Consider the following 23551-nt stretch of genomic DNA (forward strand, 5'->3'; position numbering starts at 1 on the left):
CTGGCATTTGAAAAGTGTGAATACAATGTTTTAATATTTTACAGATAAATTACAGGTGATAATTTTGTAGATGTGGAAGGTAGAGTTGTGCTAGGCGTGGTAAGCGGGTGCAGATGCAGGAGCAAATAATAGGCACCAAGCGTTCGTTTTCGCACACCGATTTATTGTCCGTTACGACACACAATACACACATCTATCTATCTTTATACAAACAGAAGGAGAAAGAGCGAAAGCCAAATAATAATTACAAAACACAAATTTAACGGGAAAAAGCAACTTAGTATGACAGCCTCGATAACAACGTTCGCCTGCGGGAAGCGGGCACAATACATCGCTGTCAGCGCTGCAGCCGAGGGCGGATCGTTAGACCGTCAAACACGGCGCGCAGCGCTTACAGCTGCTCTAGGATTACTTACACAGAACAGAGCTCATACATGTGAAAATTATCTAATAATAAAATCGGTCGCTCTGTCCGCGGGTAATTTAATATATTTGGGATTTACAATAAACTATACATTCATCCCTACAATTTTACAAATGAAATGGGTTTCTGCCACCATTGCCACCCTATTATAAAGCAGTAGGCTTTTTTACTAATAAGGGATGCCCACCAAATACGCTCATAAGAACGATTTATTCTATAGATATAGGCTATGAATTATCTAATGATATACAGGGTGTAATCGTTAAGTGTAGCCGGGCTATAAATCCGTAAATATAACAGATATCAGAAAATTTCAAATTGATATCGAAAGTGCGTTATCCAATGAGTAAAATTACATTAATATATTTTTTTAATAAAAGCAGAAATATCCCAAACATTAACTTCAAACCCACCCATACATTTAGTACGACGACTCACCCCTCAAAGAACGTTGGTGTTGTAAGAGATAAATCTGCTTGAGATTCATTATTTGCGATAATAAACTGTAATAAAATAATAAAACTACCGTTTATGAAATAATAAATCTAACATTTATTTTTTAATCACGCCGCAAAGTTAATTTAGAAATATTTAAGGGGGCCCGTCAATGTATCGCACAAGAAGGGCGTCATTTCGAGAAACTACTGTAAACAAAAAATGTACTTCCTTAAAAAATAAGTGTTAGATTTATTATTCCATAAACGGTAGTTTTATTATTTTATTACAGTTTATTATCGCAAATAACGAATCTCAAGCAGTTTTGTCTCTTACAACACCGACGTTCTTTGAGGGTTGAGTCGTCGTACTAAATGTATGGGAGGGTTTGATTGGAAGTTAATGTTTGGGATATTTCTGCATTTATTTAAAAAAAGTTATTAATGTAATTTTACTCATTAGGTAACGCACTTTCGATATCAATTTGAAGTTTTCTGATATCTGTTATATTTACGGAATTGTAGCCTGGCCACACTTAACAATTACACCCTGTATAAGTTAATTCAGGACGCGTCATGGACCAGAACCCATACTATCCGGGACACAGTTCTTTAATATTATGTAGGACTAAAAAGGCCCTCTGTCGGTGCGGGTGACAAGGCCCAGTCCCGGGCCTTATTGAACGTATGAGATGAATTAGTAAATTTAAATATTTTAATATAGGTAGTTACATGGACATATATATTACTTCGTAAGGACGCGGCTAACGAGCACTAAAAAGGGGGCCGCTACATGGGTGTGATATTTGCATTTATCACACCCCGGCGCTCAGTCGTGTGGCGAATTGCGCAGTAGAAAGTTGTCACGCAGCATAACACAAAAATGCCTTATTGCGTTGTAAAAGGGTGCAAAAACCATTATAGGAAGTATAAGAAAAAAAATGGGACCTCATATCATCGGTAAGTAATTTCCAATTAGGTTTATTTATTGCTTAAAACCAATTTTAAACGATAATTTTATTTCATTCTCACGCGCAACTGATGTTCGCTCGTACGTCATAGCGCTAATGCATTAACCTTGTAAGGACGTCATTTCTCTTTGGAAGTTATTATGAAGTAGAAATGCATAATGCGTGATTTGTATAGGTAAATTTACTTAAATATGATTAGTTGATTACCTACCGGATATAATTACCGAAATTAAAGTACCTATTGTCTGACTTACAGAGTTTGTTCCCGTTTCTTTTACATAATTATTAAAAACATTCAAAATAACAAGATCAAGTATTTGTTATTGTTTTATTCGTTGACTTAGGTACCTAGTATATTAATTCTTGTCAGGTATAAGTTTTTAATTAACTGTAGGTAAAACTCAAAAAAAATTAACAGGTGAGCGCTAGGAACAAAGCGCGCATTTTCAAACACCGATTAATTTACATCGCTGTATTTATTACTTTCCATTACCTACTTATATTTTTGCATCATGTTTGTGGACAGGTGGCACGCTCTCGTTTCGGAGGCCAAGATTCTCTTTGGATCACTGAGCCAAAATAGTTAGTTAGTTTGTATTGCTGTATAGATTCCTTCTTTTTTACTCTACCTGTTTTGCAAACAAGAAACTGACAGAAATAGTTGTTCGCCGCATTTTACCCGCGAAAGCTCGGGAGGTACTTATCGAACTGTACTGCTGTAGCTAGTAGCTCGGCCAACTTGTCGACCTTGACAGAGCCGGCTTAAGGCTCCTCTTCACGTTGGGCCAACGCCAACGCCAACGAGGGACGCAGCCATGCGGTAGAATGAGATAGCAATATCACTTGCTCCTTCTAACGCATAAATGCGTCTCTCGTTGGCGTTGGCGTTGGCCCAACGTGAAGAGGAGCCTTTACACAGGGCGGCACACCGCACGGCGCGAATGTTTAAAATATTGCATTGCCGCCTGAGACGATAATGACATCACGAAATAACGTAGAAGAACGGAAACTTAGAAGGATAAGTTCGCCCATTTTAATACAATAAATATCGTTTTGATTAACCATAAACTTATTCGACGCTCCTCTGATATAAACCGCGAATAAACTTAACAAGCCTTGTACGCCCGTACAAAGTTATCGCGAGAGTCGAGCTCACGTAGTTGTACGCAGTGTGTAACAGATGGCGCTTTTTTGCTGACATGAAGCTCGCAACAGGCAATTCGTATGCATGCGCTCATCCATAGTTTATATCTATGGGTAGTTATGAGTTATTTGATTTCCCGATAAGTTTTAAGTAAGCATCACTTACTGACTTACAAAAGTATAAGTGTAGTACCTGAATTTTATTAGATGTTTTTAAAGCCTTATTATCAACAGAGCTTTAAAAATTAAGTTATAAGTGAAATATAATAAGCGTCTATAGTTGTAAAAAATGTTACAAGACCTATAACTAATGGAGGGATAATTTTAGATAGAGTCCACTTTTTTCGAGTAGGTAAAGTAGACGATTTCTTATATCTTTAATAATAAAACTCCTAGGTTTAATTTGGTCTATGTCTACAAACCGCATACCTACCATCGCACACCACCACACTGTTAACTGACAGTCCATAAACCTTATTACAAAAGGCATAAGGTCTACCGATGGACAGTTAAGAGCGTCGCCGTTTTGTACCTATCTTAATACAAAAGTCAACAACGAAAATAATTAATTACCTAATACGTCACATACCTATGACATGACATGAACAAACAAGGAAAGCTATATATAAAAAGTGTTTTTTCTCTGTCTTCTCACAAAGGAAAGCTTTGACAGTTTAAATTCCTCAAAGAAGGTCAGTAGTTAACACTAAACTCGAAACAGCACCTTTAAAAAAACATTAGGGGTCACTGACCTGTCCCAGTAAATTGAGGTAGTGTGCGTGAGCTGCGTTTGTGTGTAAAATGGGGTAATTTGACAGAATCTGAAAATTTACCCTCCTCGACGCCCTCTTTAATAATAGGTTTTTGGAAACGTTTCATTTTTGGCACAAGCTTTTATCGCTGACTGTACTTTTCTTACGACAGACAACTAATACTCATCGAGACAATTCTAAAAACTCCTAACACAATTAGGTTGCGTTGTTTCATCACAGAGTTCCTGTGGCCACCTCCTGTCTCCATCATCAGATCAGCTCGATGGTACCATAAAATTGCATTGTCATGCGATTTTCACATGCATGCACATGCAATTTTAGCTCAATCGGAAACCGGGAAGTGGATCAAATTTAACTTGCAAGATTTGATTACAGACAATGGGATAGGTGAAAGTAAATAAAAGCTTGTAATAAAAACCGGTTTGACGGTGTAATATAAAATTAAGAATAGACATCATTATTATTGTTTTTGGTCCATTTAAAATTCTTTAAGAAAATATATCTATTAACTTTTCTGGTAAACCACTCTTTAACTAGGAAAGTTAGTTCAAGTATTCCACGACAGATGGCGTTACTGCACCGTTTATTTTAGTTGCAGTTTACGTTTACTGAGATCTTACTTATCCGTCTCGGTGTGGTATTCCATCTGTCCAATTTCTTTGTCTAATGTGTATTGCGTCTCACATTTTGCTTAATCAGAGAATGAGACGCAATTACGTTGGACAGGGGGAATACCACCCTCAGATATGTTCGTTGCGTAAGATATTATTTCAGGTGACTGTGCCGAAGTATTGTTATATAAATACGTACCTAATATACATTTTTAAATATGTTTACAGGTGAGGACTACCCGGAGGTCCTAGAGAAGGTGAAGTTTGCATCGATGTCGTGGACCAAGGACAACAAGGGATTATTCTACTCTGTGAGTATCCACGCTCCATCTGATGGGATTTGTATAAGCCCATAATTACATTCTTAAGCCTTAAATCGTAGTGTAAACCGGCTACATTATTATGAACTACTATTTTATACGAGCGAGAAGCGCTGGTGGCCTAGCGGTAAGAGCGTGCGACTTGCAATCCGGAGGTCGCGGGTTCTAACCCCGGCTCGTACCAATGAGTTTTTCGGAACTTATATACGAAATATCATTTGATATTTACTAGTCGCTTTTCGGTGAAGGAAAACATCGCGAGGAAACCGGACTAATCCCAATAAGGCCTAGTTTCCCCTCTGGGTTGGAAGGTCAGATGGCAGTCGCTTTCGTAAAAACTAGTGCCTACGTCAAATCATGGGATTAGTTGTCAAGCGGACCCCAGGCTCCTATGTGAGCCGTGGCAAAATGCCGGGATAACGCGAGGAAGAAGACTATTTTATACGAGCAAAACAACTATTAGAAGCTTTATGGTGAGTAGTTGGCTTCCATGGGCATTTTTATATAAATATAAAAATTTTAAGTTAACTCTAAACTAGCAACAATGATAAAAGTTAACATTACATGAAGTTTGTACATAGATAGTGTAAATTCCACAAATGTGACGTTCCACGGCAAAAGGTACCTTATGGCGGCTGGCACTTACGTCGCATAGCGCCGCAGTAATATTGGAAATAGCGTAAGCGCCAACCGCCATAAGGTACCTTTACCCGTGGGACGTCACAAATAAGCTTAAGCATACCTCGCCTTAACAAAAATCATAAATATGCACAGTGTCAATGTAGTTTTCCTTATCGCTACCATAACCATTTTTAACAAGGATAACGACGCTGTAAACATATAACATCTATAACTATTTACTTTGATAGTTCTGTTATGTGCACTCAAATAGATATGTATAGCTTGTTACGTTGTAACAGTTGTAACTACATATTATATTCATTGTCTTGCATGAATACAACGACATTAACGAATCTATCATTAAATGCAACTACCAATTACTCCTAATATCTTTAAACGAGAAATTCTTGTATATTTATTTATATATTTCGGGTATATCGGAAACGGCTGTAACGATTTCGATAAAATTTACTATATTTGGGGGTTTAGGGGGCGAAAAATCGATCTAGCTACCTTCTTCTTCAGTCGGTCCCTCAATACTGAGGATCGTGACATCATATCCTTCTGTTGAAGACCAGGTTCCTCCATAGGGTTCTGTTCTCCGCCATGCGCATGCTATCAACCTATTTAGTCTTTATATGTTTTCCGAGCAAAGCTCGGTCTCCCAGATATTTCTTATTAATATATGAAAGGGCTCTTTCGTCAAAATGGTTCAAAAATCTAGTGCAGCACACGCTGCACTAGATTTTATTACAAGTTTCAAGTTTCCACTGGTAGAAACTGCGTAAAGTACTCAAGTAAGTGCGTAGTAGTTGTGCGTATGAACTCTCAAGATCATCATTTACGATGTGTTGACAGAGGTACCCGGAGCAGACTGGCAAGACGGACGGGTCGGAGACGGAGGTGAACCGCGACCAGAAGCTGTGCTACCACCGGCTCAACACGCCACAAACCGAAGACGTTATCGTCGTCGAGTTCCCTGAGGAGCCGCTATGGAGGATGTAAGGCTAGCAAAATGTATTACTCCTGAATTTTTTCTTTAAAACATGCAGAATCTGGAATGAGTTGATTTTTTGCGCTATGACAAGGGGTTCTTTAACCTTTTGGACGCCAATGACCGATATATCCGCACCGCAGGTTCAACGCCAAAGGCTGATTAATCGGTCACAGACCACAGAGCAACATAGACCTACGTGCATATGCATAAGAAAGCGACATTTTACGGTTCCCAAAGTTCAATGTTTGTGTTTGTTCAAAGTGTCAAAGTTCTATACTGTTTTGTAAACTCAACAGTTATACATATAGGTATATGTTTTCTATCTATTGACAGTGACTGCCATACGCAGCAGATGGGCGAAGACAAGCGCCAGTATGTCAATACACATCTTTTATTACCCCTTCTAGATCTTGTGGTGTCATATTATAATTTTTTTTAGTTATTTTGTATACTCATTTTGGTTTTTGTTGGAGAGAGTTTGCTTTATAGTGAACATTATTTTTTTAGCCTAGTATCAGTCGTAGGGGTTATTTTCTGTAATTTTGTTGATTTAGTCTCTCGTAATTGTAAGTAAGTGTTAGTATTGTTGGGCACTTTGAACAAACTTTTAGTCACGTTCTTTCTTAGTTTATGATATAGACAAACGTAATAATTATTGATTTCATACGTATACGCGACATAGTAGTATATCGAGAAAACCACAAAACGTAGCATCATCATCATCATCATCATCTCAGCCATAAGACGTCCACTGCTGAACATAGGCCTCCCCCTTTTGGGGGGTGTATGCCATAATCGCCACGCTTGGCAGGCGGGTTGGCGATCGCAGTCGAGTACACCGAATTTGAGGGACGCTGCTGCCCGTCCACCGGTGGTCTTGGGCGTAGTTTAAGGACATACCCGGGTCCGGAAACGTAGCATAATGTAATAATATTCTCACTATTTATAAGTCGAAAAACTACATACCGCCCTGTACATTGTACACTACTAGGCATGTACATTGTACATTCTACTATTTCTATCAAAAATAGCATCCGTGGAAAACGACGGATTTTCGAGTGACTAAATCGAGCGCTCGAAATTCAAACATCGGCCCCCTGCTATAGAGCAGCATAGCATAGGCCATAGGCCCTCGCACAAACATCTACAATTGCCAAATATCCTCCCTTATTAACATAGCCACAGAACCAAGTACAGTATGGCTGTTTAGAATATCTTTAAAACTGAATTTTCTATTTTCAGCGGCGCAGAAGTGACAGACTGCGGTCGCTACCTGATCGTGTCGCCCGTGCGCGACTGCCGCGACAACCTGCTGTTCTTCTCCGACCTGAGCAAGCAGCCCGACATCTCGGGCAAGCTGCCGCTCACGCAGATCGTGCACAAGTTCGAGGCGGACTACGAGGTATGCCACACTGGCGGCGTGTGCCGACTGCGGCGCTGCTGGTCGTGTCGCCCGTGCGCGGCTGCCCCGACAACCTGCTGTTCTTCTCCGACCTGAGCAAGCAGCCCGACATCTCGGGCAAGCTGCCGCTCACGCAGATCGTGCACAAGTTCGAGGCGGACTACGAGGTATGCCACACTGGCGGCGTGCCGACTGCGGCGCTGCTGGTCGTGTCGCCCGTGCGCGACTGCCGCGACAACCTGCTGTTCTTCTCCGACCTGAGCAAGCAGCCCGACATCTCGGGCAAGCTGCCGCTCACGCAGATCGTGCACAAGTTCGAGGCGGACTACGAGGTATGCCTAGGGTTTCTGGTTTCTCGACCTTTTTAATTTCTCGAGGCACGGGAATTCTCGACCAAGAATTCTCGAGTTTCTCGAGTACCTCGAGAAATTTTGAAAGCTCCAAAAAACACCATGTTATTTAATTTTTTTTTGCTTTTTTACAAATCAGACTCTTAGGAATCGTAGCTGAGATCAATAATCAAACATATGGTACATTTTTAGTCACCATAAATTGCACTTAATAATCAATAATACAACAACAAAAAGATATAGGTGCAGGCGTGCGCACCGGCGATGTGTTATGCTATAGTGTATTTCTTTAGGTATTCAACAAAATGTAAACAAACCACAATATGGTATTTTATTAGGCAGCAATATTCAAGTCAATAAATTTCACTCGATGTGACAAAACTTACAGAAGTTTTACTACGTACTATTAATTACTCGTACTTACTCGACGTAACAATAAAGCTGCTAAAATTGTAATGTTTTGCTAATAGGAATATATCGGGATGATTTGATTCATCAATAGTAATTTAGTTTTGTAATATTTGTTATTACAATTATTACATGGTCGTATAATTCGTTACAATTTTTTTTAAAGCGTTTTTCAATAAAAAGACACTACATGAATATCAAGAATCATGATAGTTCAAAAGTTTCAAAACATGAAAATCGGTTAAAGCTAGAACGATAGGGGACGAATCAAGATAGTTTTTATTTGGTTGGTAATAAATGTTTCAAGTAGGTTCCTACTTGAAAATTTAAAAAAAAAACATTGTTCATATTTATTTAACTAATATCTAAAGAAATGCATTATAAACACATCATGTGTGTTTTTACTTATCACAAGAGATTTATTTCTCGAGTTCTCGAGGCATTGAATATTTTTTTCCCGTCTCGACTTAGGACTATTTTCTCGAGATTTCTCGCCTCGGGAATTCTCGAGCAGAAACCCTAGGTATGCCACACTGGCGGCGTGTGCCGACTGCGGCGCTGCTGGTCGTGTCGCCCGTGCGCGACTGCCCCGACAACCTGCTGTTCTTCTCCGACCTGAGCAAGCAGCCCGACATCTCGGGCTAGCTGCCGCTCACGCAGATCGTGCACAAGTTCGAGGCGGACTACGAGGTATGCCACACTGGCGGCGTGCCGACTGCGGCGCTGCTGGTCGTGTCGCCCGTGCGCGACTGCCGCGACAACCTGCTGTTCTTCTCCGACCTGAGCAAGCAGCCCGACATCTCGGGCAAGCTGCTGCTCACGCAGATCGTGCACAAGTTCGAGGCGGACTACGAGGTATGCTACACTGGCGGCGTGCCGACTGCGGCGCTGCTGGTCGTGTCGCCCGTGCGCGACTGCCGCGACAACCTATACCCAACGGCCAAAACTTATAGTTTTTTTTTATAAAATGACATGATTTTGATCATTTTCAACTATTATTTTATGAAATATACGAACAAACGTTACAAATACAGTACCTAATGTTTCGCTGTGATATAATTATGATGGTGCCCCGTCTTCGCTATCCGTTCTATTTTCTGTCAGCGGGAAAATTTATAAGAACCATAATAGGTAGATAGCTAAATACAAGAAACGGTGTTTAGTATTTATTGTTTGTCTAAAGATTTTTTTATTTATGAATTCCAGTACATCACGAACGAAGGGTCGGTGTGCATATTCCGCACCAACAAGAACGCTCCCAACTACCGCCTCATCAAGATCGACCTGCACAACCCCGCCGAAGAGAACTGGGAGACGCTCATACCGGTAAGGATGGTATTCCATACATACATACATACATTTATAATCACGCCTATTTCCCGGAGGGGTAGGCAGAGACCACGGATTTCCAGTTGCTACGATCCTGACATACCTCTTTCGCTTCCTTCACTTTCATAACATTCCTCATACATGCTCCATATTCCGTCTGTCCAATATCTTGGTAATATTTTTATCTCACATTTTGTGAGGCGCATTGCACAATGGACAAACAAATTGAACAGTTGGAATACCCACCCTAACCTACTTTAACACATTCATTGCCACCCAGCTAAACAAGACGTCCGCGCCAGGCCACAACAATTTCGTCATAAAAGCAGTAGTGCCACGATCCCGACTATCGGGTCGTTCGGCCTGGGAACGAAATCATAAAATACCCGATAATCGGGTTTTCGGCACTGAATATGTTAATAAGTCATTTTCTTTTGGACTAGAGTTGCATCTCTTTTCGTTCGATTTCACAACAGGAATTCAGTATATTTCTTACACCGATGATTTCGAATTCATCTTCCACATTTTCTTATATAATGGGCCTTAGGGAGGTATTCCACCTATCCAATGTCTTTGTCCCATGTGTATTGCGTCTCATATTTTGCTTAATGAGAGAGTGAGACGTAATGACATTGGACAAAGAAATTGGACAGGTGGAATACCACCCCTAGGAGGGTACACTGAAGAAAATGCGACCAAGTCCTTCAGTTTCTAATCAACCTAAAGTAAACTGAAATAAATGTCATATACTAAGAAAAAGTGACCAAGGCCTCCAGTGCCCCAGGCTGGAATCGAACCAGCGTCCTCTGCTATCGCGGCAGGTGCCTGAACCACTCGGCCACCGGGCCACAGCGACATTAGTCAAATTTTCCAAATATATGCACTTCTTACTGAAGGCTTGTGGCGCCCCCACAATAAAAAATAATTCCTTCCTGGAAAATAATTTAATTTGTTCAAATACTTCATAGAACCTAAAGTAACTTTTAGTATCAAGTAGATTCTCCCGATCCGTCGATTTTTGTTTTTGAGTGTATGTTAATAAAGTTAACAAGTTGTGATTCAGATTCAGATGTTAAAATCACAGTCCAGTGTTTGCTTTAAGAGACTAAGGGTCGGTTGCACCAAACTGTTCGTATCGTTAAAGAGTTCGCTAAATTTTTATGAATGGAAAGTTTCATAATAAAGCGTCGGGGCGCGCCTGCTGACTTTGATCAGTCTGTCAAATATGGTTGGTGCAACTGGCCCTAACACTACTACGGTTAGAGACGAGTGATTTAAATCGCGATATGTTTTTCCAGGAACATTCGAGCGACGTGTTGGACTGGGCCTCGGCGGTGGACAACGACAAACTTGTTATACACTATGTCAGAGATGTAAAGGTGAGTTAGTAGAAACACCACTTAATTTACCACCATCGACTGCTATCCGATGGCCATGAATAACGATACGTAAACGAATTTCACCGTTATTTTTATAATCCTTAATAAAAACCGGACAAGTGAGAAGCCTACACGCCCACCGAGGGTTCCGTACCTTTTAGTATTTGTTGTTATAGCGGCAACAGAATACGTAATCTGTGAAAATTTCAACTATCTTGCTATCACGGGTCATGAAATACAGCTTGGTGACAGACAGACGGCCGGACGAACAGGCGGACAGTGGAGTCTTAGTAATAGGGTTCCGTTTTTACCCTTAGGGTACGGAACCCTAAAAACAAGTTAAAGCCGGTCAAACAAGTTTGTCAGTAGAAAAAGGCGCAAAATTCCATTTTTCTATGGGACGATAACCCTTCGCGCCCACATTTTTAAATATCCGCTCTTTTCTACTGACTGAAATTGCTTGACAGAGTATATTCTCTTGACTTCACCAGGATAACATAAATCAAAATGATCTTTCCAGAGCGTCCTCCAACTGCACAGCATGGCCTCCGGCGAGCTGCTGCAGACCTTCCCGCTGGCTGTGGGGTCTGTGGTCGGCTTCTCCGGCAAGAAGGAGCAACACGAGATCTTTTACCACTTCATGTCGTTCCTCACTCCCGGCGTCATATACCACGTGGACTTTAAGAAGCAGCCCTATGAGCCCACGGTATGTTTCTTACTAACTAAAGTGTGATCGGCGAGCCCGGGGATTGACTTGACGCTTTTCAAGGTCAGGGCTTTAACGTAGAACATTTAATACTCATTTTATTTTACTTATTGATAAAATAATTATATAATCGGGTAATAAAATAACGGAACAAGTCTTACATTTAATTTTTATAATCTAGAATTAGCACCTGTTGAGTTGTTTAGACGACAATGGTTTCATTCACTTTGATTTTTAGTCATTATTGGCGACATGTTTCTGGCCCTTCGGGGGTCCTTCAATTCAAGTGAGTGAAACCGTTGTCAAAACAGTTATATGTCTCACGAAAGTTTAATTTCGACCTGTTGAATTGTGCCAAAAAATTATGATGGTGTCGAAATTATAACAAATTACAAATTATTTTTATTTATATTATTCTAAAGATTTTTTTCCCGAATTGTACTGACGTATGACACGATATTTTAAACCGTGATATGACATTTATAACTTGTGTTTGATCGGCAGGTGTTCAGAGAAGTAGCGGTAAAAGGCTTCGACGCTTCGCAGTACGAGGCCAAGCAGATATTCTATTCAAGCAAAGATGGCACTAAAGTTCCTATGTTCATAGTCTCTAAGAAGGTATGTATAGGTGGTTTCAAAAACATGCATATAGTTAAGGATGGTATTCCATCTGTCCAATATCTTGGTCCGATGTGTAATTTGTGTCTCACATTTTGCTTAATGAGAGATGCAATCACAGACAAAACATCCTTCAGACTGAGCAAAGTCGCGCTACCCCCTCTGCCACGCATACGGTAGGTTTTACTCCATGTTCGAGTCGAAAGTGTCTTTGTGTGACGTCCGTGTCCACAAAGACACTTTCGACTCGAAAACGGACCAATCACGGCGCGGGACTTCGCTCACCTCGTCACGCGCACCCCCGCATTTTTGGCATCATCGGTTGCTTGAAATAATTGCTCTAAACTCGGTCTAGAAAATTCCTAGTCTATGGATGCAATGCACATTGAACCAAAGATATTTGACAGATGGAATACCACCCTAAGGATTTGATGTATTTGGTTTGTATTTCGCTATAGATTTAATTTATTACTTACAGTGTTGGTACGCTTTACTGGCGTATTAGCAAATTCTTGATGCATCTGTTATGCGTTTCGGAAACCGCTCATTGTGCTTGTATTGTATAGGGTCTGCCCCAAGACGGGTCGAACCCGGCGCTGGTGTACGGGTACGGCGGGTTCAACATCAACGTGCAGCCCAGCTTCAGCGTGACGCGGCTCGTGTTCATGCAGCACTTCAACGGCATCGTGGCCATCCCCAACATCCGAGGCGGCGGGTACGTGCACTCCGACCAGAGTTCAACCTTATTGCGACCAGATAAGGTCTAGCAATGATCAATTAAGTTTGTCTATCAGTATAGTTTGGGCTGATTCCACACATCATGATTGAACTTAAACACGAGGACCGATTATTGGTAAAACCGATATACATGTAGATTTTGTAAGGTTTCAAATTTCTATGCGGCTCTGAAGAGTTTGAGTACTCTTAGTTAGTAGTTTTCGCTTCTTTTTCTATTTTAGCGTGAGTTAAAGGGACTCCAGTATAATAAAGCCTTCGCCATTAACTTTAACAGTTACATATTTAAAATCACTCAAGTTTCTGCATAATTCGTAGTCTAAAAAACTCGAGTCCAAAGGACTCCTAAGACTTAAGCCCTTATCATAATCACATCACAACCTATTTGAATCCTTCCAGTGAATACGGCGAGCGGTGGCACAACGCCGGGCGGCTGCTGAACAAGCAGAACGTGTTCGACGACTTCCAGGCCGCCGCCGAGTACCTCATCCAAGAGAAGTACACCAGCCCCAAGCTCATCACCATCCAGGGGGGCTCCAACGGCGGCCTGTTGGTGGCGGCGTGCGCCAATCAGCGCCCTGAGCTGTACGGCGCTGCTATCGTTCAAGTCGGGTAAGAAAAATGTTACAATTCAAAGTTCACGGGCTTCAAGCTCATAAAGGGAGACTCCAATGGCGGGTTATTAGCGGCAGCTTGAGCTAATCGGATGCATGAATTGTACAGTCAGCGTCATATAGTAGGTAGCATCCAAAGTATTCAAATAGTTACCATACAAATTATATAGTGTACCGAACTATTTCAATACTTTGGATGCTATCTACTATATGACTGACTGTACGTCGCCGCAATAGTTCAAGTCGGGTTAGTCTAATGTCTAATTCAATAAACGGCGGGTGAACGGTATGATGCCTCTATCGTACAAGTCGGGTACGTTAATATATGTTTAGGTCAAAGAGAGCGAACGCCAAGCACATCGTCATACAGCGGGGTGCAAGGGGTAAACATTAATGATTTTAGTGAAAAAATGTGTCAGTTCCTTGTGCTGTAATGTGGTCCCCCTAAAATTTATCAGCGCTCATGCGTAGTGTAAATGTATCTAATTAATGTAATGTGTATTGACCTGCAGTGTACTAGACATGCTGCGGTTCCACCGCTTCACGATCGGGCACGCGTGGGTGTCGGACTACGGCAGCTCGGACAACGAGACGCACTTCCGCAACCTGCTCAAGTACTCGCCGCTGCACAACATACACACGCCCAAGGACGGTGAGTCATGTGTATTGACCTGCAGTGTGCTGGACATGCTCCGGTTCCACCGCTTCACGATCGGGCACGCGTGGGTGTCGGACTACGGCAGCTCGGACAACGTGACCCACTTCCGCAACCTGCTTAAGTACTCCCCGCTGCACAACATACACACGCCCAAAGGACGGTTAGTCATGTGTATTGACCTGCAGTGTGCTGGACATGCTGCGGTTCCACCACTTCACGATCGGGCACGCGTGGGTGTCGGACTACGGCAGCTCGGACAACGAGACGCACTTCCGCAACCTGCTCAAGTACTCGCCGCTGCACAACATACACACGCCCAAGGACGGTGAGTTATGACATTTTTTACGAATTGCTATTAGATTTTTATGACAAATGCTATGAAAATTTTCAAATCATTTCCATTATGTCATATCCGAAGAGAAAAATTAGGACTACCTACGTTTTTATGGAGAAGCGGTCGTCCACTATTGTCTTAGGTTGATATTCCACCGGTCCAAGGTCCAAAACCATTGCGCCTGTATCTCAGATACAGCCTACCCTCATTTTTAGGGTTCCGTACTCAAAAGGGTTAAAACGGGACCCTATTACTACTCCACTGTCTGTCAACAAGTTGTATCTCATGAACCGTGATAGCTAGACAGTTGAAATTTTCACAGATGATGTATTTCTGTTGCCGCTATAACAACAAATACTAAAAAGTACGGAACCGTCATCATCATTCAACATCATCATCACCATTTACTGTATTTTCTCAGTGTTATGTACTTGTTTTGTGCAATAAAGTGTTAACTATTAGGTCCTTACATATGAAATTGGCGTTTGGCGAACTGGCAACTTTGGTTCAAAATATGTGGCGTTCGGCTAGGAATTCCAAATTCAAATTTATTTCAAATTTAAGACCATGTATTTCTGTGTTCGAATTACGAAATTTATTTGTTATCGCGTCATTTGTTTTTCTTTCACATCGTTCTGTTCACAATATGGAGAACTTAAAATATCGCTATATTTACGAATATGAGTTTCACCTCGGCACTAGTGCTACAGAAACGGCTCGTAGGATTAACAATGCGTACGGGGAAGCTACTGCAAAAGAAAATACGGTACGTTATTGGTTCCAACGTTTCCGTTCTGGAAATTTTGACCTACAGAACAAGCCCCGTGGACGGCCGGAGACAGAAGTTGATAACGAAGAATTAAAAGCAATTGTGGAAGCAGATCCATCGCAAACCACGTCAGAGTTAGCGGCAGGCTTCGGTGTGAGTGATAAAACCATTTTGATTCACTTGAAACAAATTGGAAAAGTGAAAAAACTTGAAAAATGGGTACCGCATGAATTGAGCGACGCAAACAAAGAAACACGCGTCGAGTGTTGCGTTTCACTTCTCAACCGGCACAATAATGAAGGCATTTTGAATCGTATCGTTACTTGTGATGAAAAATGGATCCTGTACGATAACCGGAAACGTTCTTCACAATGGCTGAACCCAGGTGAACCAGCCAAATTCTGCCCGAAACGAAAGTTGACTCAGAAAAAGGTACTGGTAAGTGTCTGGTGGACTAGTGCCGGTGTCATCCATTACAGTTTCTTAAGATCTGGGCAAACAATCACGGCTGATGTGTATTGTCAACAATTGCAAACGATGATGGAAAAGCTAGCCATTAAACAACCCAGACTGGTCAATCGATCTAGCCCACTGCTGCTTCAGGACAATGCTCGACCACATACGGCACGTTTGACGGCCGCAAAACTAAGGGAGCTGCGACTGGAATGTCTTCGACACCCACCATACTCCCCGGACCTTGCTCCAACTGATTACCATTTTTTTCGGAATTTGGACAACTTCATGCAAGGAAAAAAATTCAATTCTCACGAGGCTGTCCAAACGGCCTTCAAAGATTTTATTGATTCTCGCTCACACACTTTTTTTAGTAAAGGAATCAATGAACTACCTTCGAGATGGCAAAAGTGCATAGATAGCCATGGTACATACTTTGACTAAATAAAAAAATAGTTTCATAAAAAAAAATCGTTTTCATTTCTGCCATATGAAACGCCAATTTCATATGTAAGGACCTAATACTACTACTACCATCGGTGGGCGAGTCCGACTCGCACTTGTTCGGTATTTGTATTAAACATAACATTCGGTTGCAGAGCGGACAGCGTACCCGGGCATCCTGGTGCTGACGGCGGACCACGACGACCGCGTGGTGCCGCTGCACTCGCTCAAGTACATCGCGGAGCTGCAGCGCCGCGCCGGCGCCGCGCCCCAGCAGCGCGCGCCGCTGCTCGCGCGCGTCGACACCAAGGCCGGCCACGGCACCGGCAAGCCCACCGCTAAGATTGTGAGTACATAGTCTTCGGCATATTTTCTGTTAGCCTGTTCAGGTCAGATAACCTTTTGAGCGCCACAACACAAATCAATGTTTTTTTTTTCAGATCGACGAGCACACGGACATCCTCTGCTTCATGACGCAAACCCTCGGCCTGAAGTTCGTGAAGTGAGCGCCGAGCGCCATATTGCCCAATAGTATTATGTATGTACAGTCGACGTCGAAGATATGTTTACACTTTTGCACCTTCCTCCTTTGTAATAAGGCGAACATTGTAAACATATCTTTGACGTCGACTGTACATAGCGACCGCAGCCGGTGGATTACCTCGGGTCCCGGTAGCCGGGACTGGTGATATTGTTACGCATTGCTACTATTTTTTATGAATAAAACTTTGTTTTTATTTTTACACAATGAGTTTTGTTTTATTTTATGAACATACTCGGAGGCGCATTAGGTCCATGAATCGTTGGTACTGGGTCAAATTCATCCATAGACTAGGAATCCTCTAGACGGAGTTTAGAGCAATTATTTCATGCAACCGATGCTGCCAAAAATGCGGGCGTGCGCGCGACGAGGTGAGCGAAGTCCCGTGCCGTGATTGGTCCGTTCACGGACGTCACACACACTTTCGACTCGAACATGGAGTAAAATTACCGTATGCGTGGCAGCGGGGGTAGCGCGACTATACTCAGTCTAGAGGATGTTTTGTCTGTGAATTCATCTTGTCCCGTATACTAACTTACGGCTCGATTCGGAAAATGAATTAGATTTCTACTAGACTTCAACAAGTTACGATATGGATAATTTAAAGATTTTTGTGAGATAGATACGTCAAATTTGACGTTTCCGCGATTCTGGAGGTCCTCTTAAACGATTTTGACAAGTTATGACTTAGATATCCAAGTCACATCTAGTCGATATCTAATGTAGATCTAGTTGATCTCTAGATCTTGTTATTATCTCGAAATCCGAATAGGCCTGTTATACGTAGTGCCACACTATTTGGACTTTAATTTACAATTTGAAAGTTATTAATTCAGTAGCAATTTTATGACAAAGGCATACGAAGGGCATTCAATCCGACGAAACTTGAATTCGACTAATCAGGAACTAATCTTTTCTGCGAGTATGAAACGTTACTAAATGATGATGATTGTTTTGAAGGTAGGATGCCAGAACTGGTGCGGTTTCACCTTATCAGCCATCAATTCAGGATAGAGATTGTCAATTTTAATTAACCGTTTCGACGCCGTATCAAACAACAGCTGTCACTCAGGCGCCACGTCACCGAAGTGTCAAAACTGAAATTGAACTTTATGCATGTGCACAGTAGGTCCAATATGCTCTGTGGTCAGAGACGGATTAATCCGTCGTTGACGTCGAAAAATGACTAGGTTTGTTTTTGAATGTTTCCAAGTGACGTTCCTTCATTATCAAGGCAGAAAAGAATACAAAATGAGTTTAAAGTCTGTCAGGATCCTTATCATATTTCGACAATGGGTCAATGCTACATCAAAATAAAACCAATATTAAAGTTTTATAACTTTTATTGTTGAATACTTATATGTATTGTTAAGTTGCTAACAGCACGAAGTTCAGTTGGGACTGGCTCCACTCAAATAATATAAATATTAGTTCCTTAGAACAAAATAAATAAAAACACTTCTTAAAGCCCTTGTGGCATTTTTCTTTGTCAAATAATAATTTCTTAATGTTTAGTCACTTGTGCAACTTTCTACATGAAGAAATCGTTTAAATGGCCTCGATTTAAAATCGTTTGTATACATATATACGATTAGTAAAGTAAGAGAATGTGAATAGAACTTAGTCGGTCGCGGCTCGCAGACGGCTTACAGCGGGTTGTCGTGTTTTACTCGGTGTAAAACTATTCAACCGACGCGGGCGTGTAAGCCGAGCATCCGCGACACCCTACAGCCGTCGTCAGACCCAATACAATGAAATGTACAATCGGTACAAGCCATACGATACAACTGATCGGTCCCTCGTCCCGGCGGGCGTCACGTCAAAACAAACAAATCAACGTCACAATCACCGATCAATTGTATTCACACTTATGATATTTTTACACCTAGAAAGAACAATCATGCTATGAATGCGATTAATCAAACACTACGCTAATACGGGTACATGCGTTAGATATAGGTTACAGAGCCTAAAATTACAGCAACCTTCAACCTTAGCCTAAGTCGGTGTACGGTCGGCGGCCACCGATACGGTCGCTCACGCGGAGTGATCCTTACATCTAGAATTACACATTTCATAGCTTAGGGTCGCGGGAGACTTGAAACGCTCACTCACTAGAGTGGTTTAAAATCGAGGCCACAAGTTTAATCGCCGCACTCGTCGGCGGAGGACTGCGGCGATTACGACTGCTACAACTAAGGAGACACCATGGCCGCATGATGTAACGTTAGCGCTGGGAGCGGGGCGGGGCCGCACTACTCTACTCTACTCGTGGCGGCCTCGCCGCTAGCGCTCCCGAACTTACTTTTGGTTTGGCTCCACAGCCTCAGTTTCGTTACAATATTCGTTCCTACGTAATTTTATTAATATTTTATGTCTTGATTACTACCTAGTATAAATCAACTATATTTTATAACCCAATTTATATAAGTATGTGGCGGGTATATAATTATGAATCAATTGAACCTATCAATATAACATCGAGACGCGCAGCCGTGTAAACGGAACAGTGGTCGATAACAAAATGTATAACATAAACGAACAGTATATAAAATTGTACGGCTAGTTTGTGAGCGGCGATTCGTAAGCGTTCGAGAACAATTAAACTTAAAATAGCCCTCCTGGGACCGTAACAAAAATATACAAAGTAAAACTAAAATAATAGGAAAACGCGATTTCGTTTTAGAAAACTAGCCTGTTGCAAGACCCGAGATCAAAGAAAAAGTCATTGTGAATATGTCATAGCTAGAAATATGTGATTAATATATTTTATATATCGCAGAAGTCGTCCCGAACTTTTTATTTCGCGCTGTGAAATATTCACGACAATATTGCAAATAATCGAGAGGAGAACACGAACTAGTCGGGTTGAGTGTGTGGTCGCTCGCGGCCTCACTCGGCCACGCCGTTGCTGAGCGCGGGCTTGCTGCCGGGCAGGCTGTTTGTCCTGCAACCAAAACGAAACATACGTAAAGACCCACCCGTGACATCGGTAGCGGTGAGCGGCGACCATCAGTGAGAAAGCCTGTGCTCCGACCATTCGCTTCCAACTACTACGGCCAAGGCACAGAATAAATAATAGTACTAGGTATAGAAGAATCACTCTCTAACAAAACGCGTCTGTTACGATTAGGCTTACAGTGCATGACCGCTAGGTGGCGCAAGCGCCACGCTCGGCATATGGCTAGCCACTAATGTTGGTGTGGGACGGATGTACTTGTAGTTATATGTTGCGACGAGACGAAACCGCGGAGTGAGCCACGCCTGGCCAAGGCTTGATGTCGTCGCTCGTCGCTTGTAAAGAATTATACAAAAATCAAATAGAACCGCGAAACCGACTCACGGCGAGTCAAACGACGGACGGTGCACTTTACAGCTTCGTTATCGTGCTCGGTCTGGGGTTGCCACATAACGTCTGTCTCGCTATTTATGCCTCGGTGTCATGGTACACGAGCGTTACGTGTGTAGACTCACTGGGGCTGCGGCGGCGCGTCGAGCCCCATGAGCGCGAGCGCGCGGAGGGCGGCGCGCGCGCACTGCTCGTGCGAGTGCTGCGTGGAGGGCCCGCCGCCGTGGCACATCACCGGCGGCTCCGTCGACAGCGACACCAGCGACAGGTACTCGCCGTGGTTGCGCTACGACATAATTACACATTATTGGGGGCTGGACGACGGTTAACGCATTCACTGCCAGGGGGCGTGGCCGAGGAACACACTTGTATGACGGTGGACGCACATGTACTTCGGGGGCAGTGAATGTGTGTGTTAAGAAATCAATCGAAGCTACATCACGCTTACACGTTGATCATATTTGGGGACCCACGCCGCTTCAGCGGAAGGAATTGAAAATAAAACTAAAGTTATAATTTTAAAGTTGATGAGCATTAGACTTTTCGTTAGTCGCGACATCTAGTGTCAAGAAGCGGTACCGCTAAATCCGCTAGTCCGCTGCTTAAAACTAGATGGCAACTACGAAAATAAGCAGTATTTTCACTACAAGCAGCAAGCATGTCAAGGGAATTAGCCGTCTATGTATCTATTATTAGTCTATGGTACTGCATTGATTCTGTAGGTATAAACGTCAGAAAAAGAGATCTATCTATCAAAAATATTAATGGAAACATTGCATGCGGATGTTTATGTGGAAACGGCACATTTATAATTTATATGACAAATATCTAACAGTGGTATTCCACCTCGAATATCTGGGTCCAATATGCATTACGTCTCACTGAAGCAAAATTCGAGATGCATACACATTGAACAAAGAAATTGGATAGGTGATATTTTGCATTAATATTTAGAAAACACAATAAAAGTATGCGAGGCGAGTTACCTTGGGGAAATCGGAGAACTGCACAGTAAAGCCAAGTAGCTGCGATAGGTACATGAGCTGCTCCTTCGCGCCCGGACTGCTGTTGCTCCCTCCTGTCGCACCTGTTTCACTCACACCTGAACCATACAATAACGATATAGAGGCACTTATGAACTAATATCATGTATAATTTGAATTTTCTCAAATGATTTTTACACCTAAGACCCTAATCTGTTAAACAAAAGCCATTGATTATTTTATGACGTGACCAAGCTTCCAACTTTGGCACGTGGCAAAGCAACAATGCCGTTTAAAAAGCAACTGTATCGTGATAGTAATAAAGTTCAAATACGAGCGTGTCATTGTTCCTTTGCGACGCGCGTAAGTTGGAAACTTGGGTTCGTCATAAAATAAACAATGGCTTTTGTTTAACAGATTAGGGTCAGGCGTCAAAATCATTTGAGAAAACTCGTACTTTATGAACATTAGTAATGAGTTTTACTTGGACCATAAATTAAAATGTCAGTAATATTATAACTCTTTAAAGTACCATTGGTGGGTTGTGGAGTGCGGTAGTCCATGAGCAGCACGCCTGGCACCGGCTGCCGCGCGTCTCCCGCGCCGCCAGCTCCCGGGGACTCCTGCAGAGATACATGTTATTCATGTCAAGCGCAATGCGATAGCGGACACTGATACAACCCCATTTCTCTCTTTTAATTCAAAATTTTACGTCTGAGTTCAATGTTAAAAATAAAGGGGAATCATTTCCGAACTGTATACATTAAAAGTTTTCTTAGTACCTTGTAATACATTTTACAACTAAAGCTTACTTTTCGTTTGGCATCGCCATTCGTACAACTCGCATCGGCGGCACCATTCGTGTTCGTGTCTGTTAGCGTGGCATTCGTCACGCCCTCAGCCCCGCCATTCATTTCCATCGCTAACAAAACATCTGAAACATAAAAATAATTGTTACTTTCTCACTAAGCAAAATGGGAGAAGCAAATACACATTGGCCAAAGAAGTTGAATAGGTGGAATACTATCCTTAAGGGTATGGAGTAAGTTTAGAGAGAACCACGAATTGAATAAAAACAAAGTATAAACTGAGGAGTGTTTTCAAAAGGTGTGGTATTCCACCTGTAAAATTTTTTGTTTAATGTCAGATCGTCTCACTCTCATTAACCTCTAGCCGCCCAGATACCTATAAAAAGGTCTCCTGTTCCATTCTAATTTGAATTTTTGTTTAGACAAATCTAAATTGCATTTTTCTTTTTAGATAGGTGGAATATCACCCTAAGTGGTGTATGATGTAGCGTGTGTGTGTGTGTGTGTACTGACTGTGCGCGGCGCGGCGCTTGGCCGTCTTCTTGTTGGGCCCGAGGCCGGTGGCTTGGTGCGGCGGCGCGTCGCACTGCACGAGGAACTCCCTGCGGCGCGCGGCGCCGCGCTCCTCCAGCACGCGGTACTGCGGGCTGCGCGAGCAGGGAGATGGGGTTGTATACTGTAGGGTGTACTGACTGTGCGCGGCGCGGCGCTTGGCCGTCTTCTTGTTGGGCCCGAGGCCGGTGGCTTGGTGCGGCGGCGCGTCGCACTGCACGAGGAACTCCCTGCGGCGCGCGGCGCCGCGCTCCTCCAGCACGCGGTACTGCGGGCTGCGCGAGCAGGGAGATGGGGTTGTATACTGTAGGGTGTACTGACTGTGCGCGGCGCGGCGCTTGGCCGTCTTCTTGTTGGGCCCGAGGCCGGTGGCTTGGTGCGGCGGCGCGTCGCACTGCACGAGGAACTCCCTGCGGCGCGCGGCGCCGCGCTCCTCCAGCACGCGGTACTGCGGGCTGCGCGAGCAGGGAGATGGGGTTGTATACTGTAGGGTGTACTGACTGTGCGCGGCGCGGCGCTTGGCCGTCTTCTTGTTGGGCCCGAGGCCGGTGGCTTGGTGCGGCGGCGCGTCGCACTGCACGAGGAACTCCCTGCGGCGCGCGGCGCCGCGCTCCTCCAGCACGCGGTACTGCGGGCTGCGCGAGCAGGGAGATGGGGTTGTATACTGTAGGGTGTACTGACTGTGCGCGGCGCGGCGCTTGGCCGTCTTCTTGTTGGGCCCGAGGCCGGTGGCTTGGTGCGGCGGCGCGTCGCACTGCACGAGGAACTCCCTGCGGCGCGCGGCGCCGCGCTCCTCCAGCACGCGGTACTGCGGGCTGCGCGAG

The 23551-nt window shown here is 43.2% G+C and overlaps 2 protein-coding genes across 2 annotated transcripts in view; one reads left to right on the plus strand and one right to left on the minus strand.

Annotated features, from left to right (window-relative positions):
• The window catches only part of LOC134679913 (prolyl endopeptidase), a 35461-nt gene extending 18217 nt beyond the window's left edge, over nt 1-17244 (plus strand). Inside the window, exons 5-16 of the mRNA XM_063538853.1 lie at nt 4585-4667; nt 6156-6298; nt 7537-7696; nt 9661-9780; nt 11082-11162; nt 11683-11868; nt 12373-12486; nt 13053-13201; nt 13621-13833; nt 14348-14487; nt 16649-16839; nt 16934-17244. Of these exons, the coding sequence (XP_063394923.1) occupies nt 4585-4667; nt 6156-6298; nt 7537-7696; nt 9661-9780; nt 11082-11162; nt 11683-11868; nt 12373-12486; nt 13053-13201; nt 13621-13833; nt 14348-14487; nt 16649-16839; nt 16934-16999 (1646 nt within the window). The 3' untranslated portion in view covers nt 17000-17244. The remainder of the gene's footprint in view (nt 1-4584; nt 4668-6155; nt 6299-7536; nt 7697-9660; nt 9781-11081; nt 11163-11682; nt 11869-12372; nt 12487-13052; nt 13202-13620; nt 13834-14347; nt 14488-16648; nt 16840-16933) is intronic.
• A 1115-nt stretch (nt 17245-18359) lies between these two features.
• LOC134679921 (double-stranded RNA-binding protein Staufen homolog 2) overlaps nt 18360-23551 on the minus strand; it is a 30755-nt gene continuing 25563 nt past the window's right edge. Inside the window, exons 13-17 of the mRNA XM_063538867.1 lie at nt 22179-22300; nt 21899-21989; nt 21370-21485; nt 20509-20669; nt 18360-19981 (exon numbers count right to left, since the gene is read on the minus strand). Of these exons, the coding sequence (XP_063394937.1) occupies nt 19927-19981; nt 20509-20669; nt 21370-21485; nt 21899-21989; nt 22179-22300 (545 nt within the window). The 3' untranslated portion in view covers nt 18360-19926. The remainder of the gene's footprint in view (nt 19982-20508; nt 20670-21369; nt 21486-21898; nt 21990-22178; nt 22301-23551) is intronic.

The sequence above is a fragment of the Cydia fagiglandana genome, chromosome 3 (assembly GCF_963556715.1).
Source record: "Cydia fagiglandana chromosome 3, ilCydFagi1.1, whole genome shotgun sequence".
Classification (NCBI taxonomy): domain Eukaryota; kingdom Metazoa; phylum Arthropoda; class Insecta; order Lepidoptera; family Tortricidae; genus Cydia; species Cydia fagiglandana.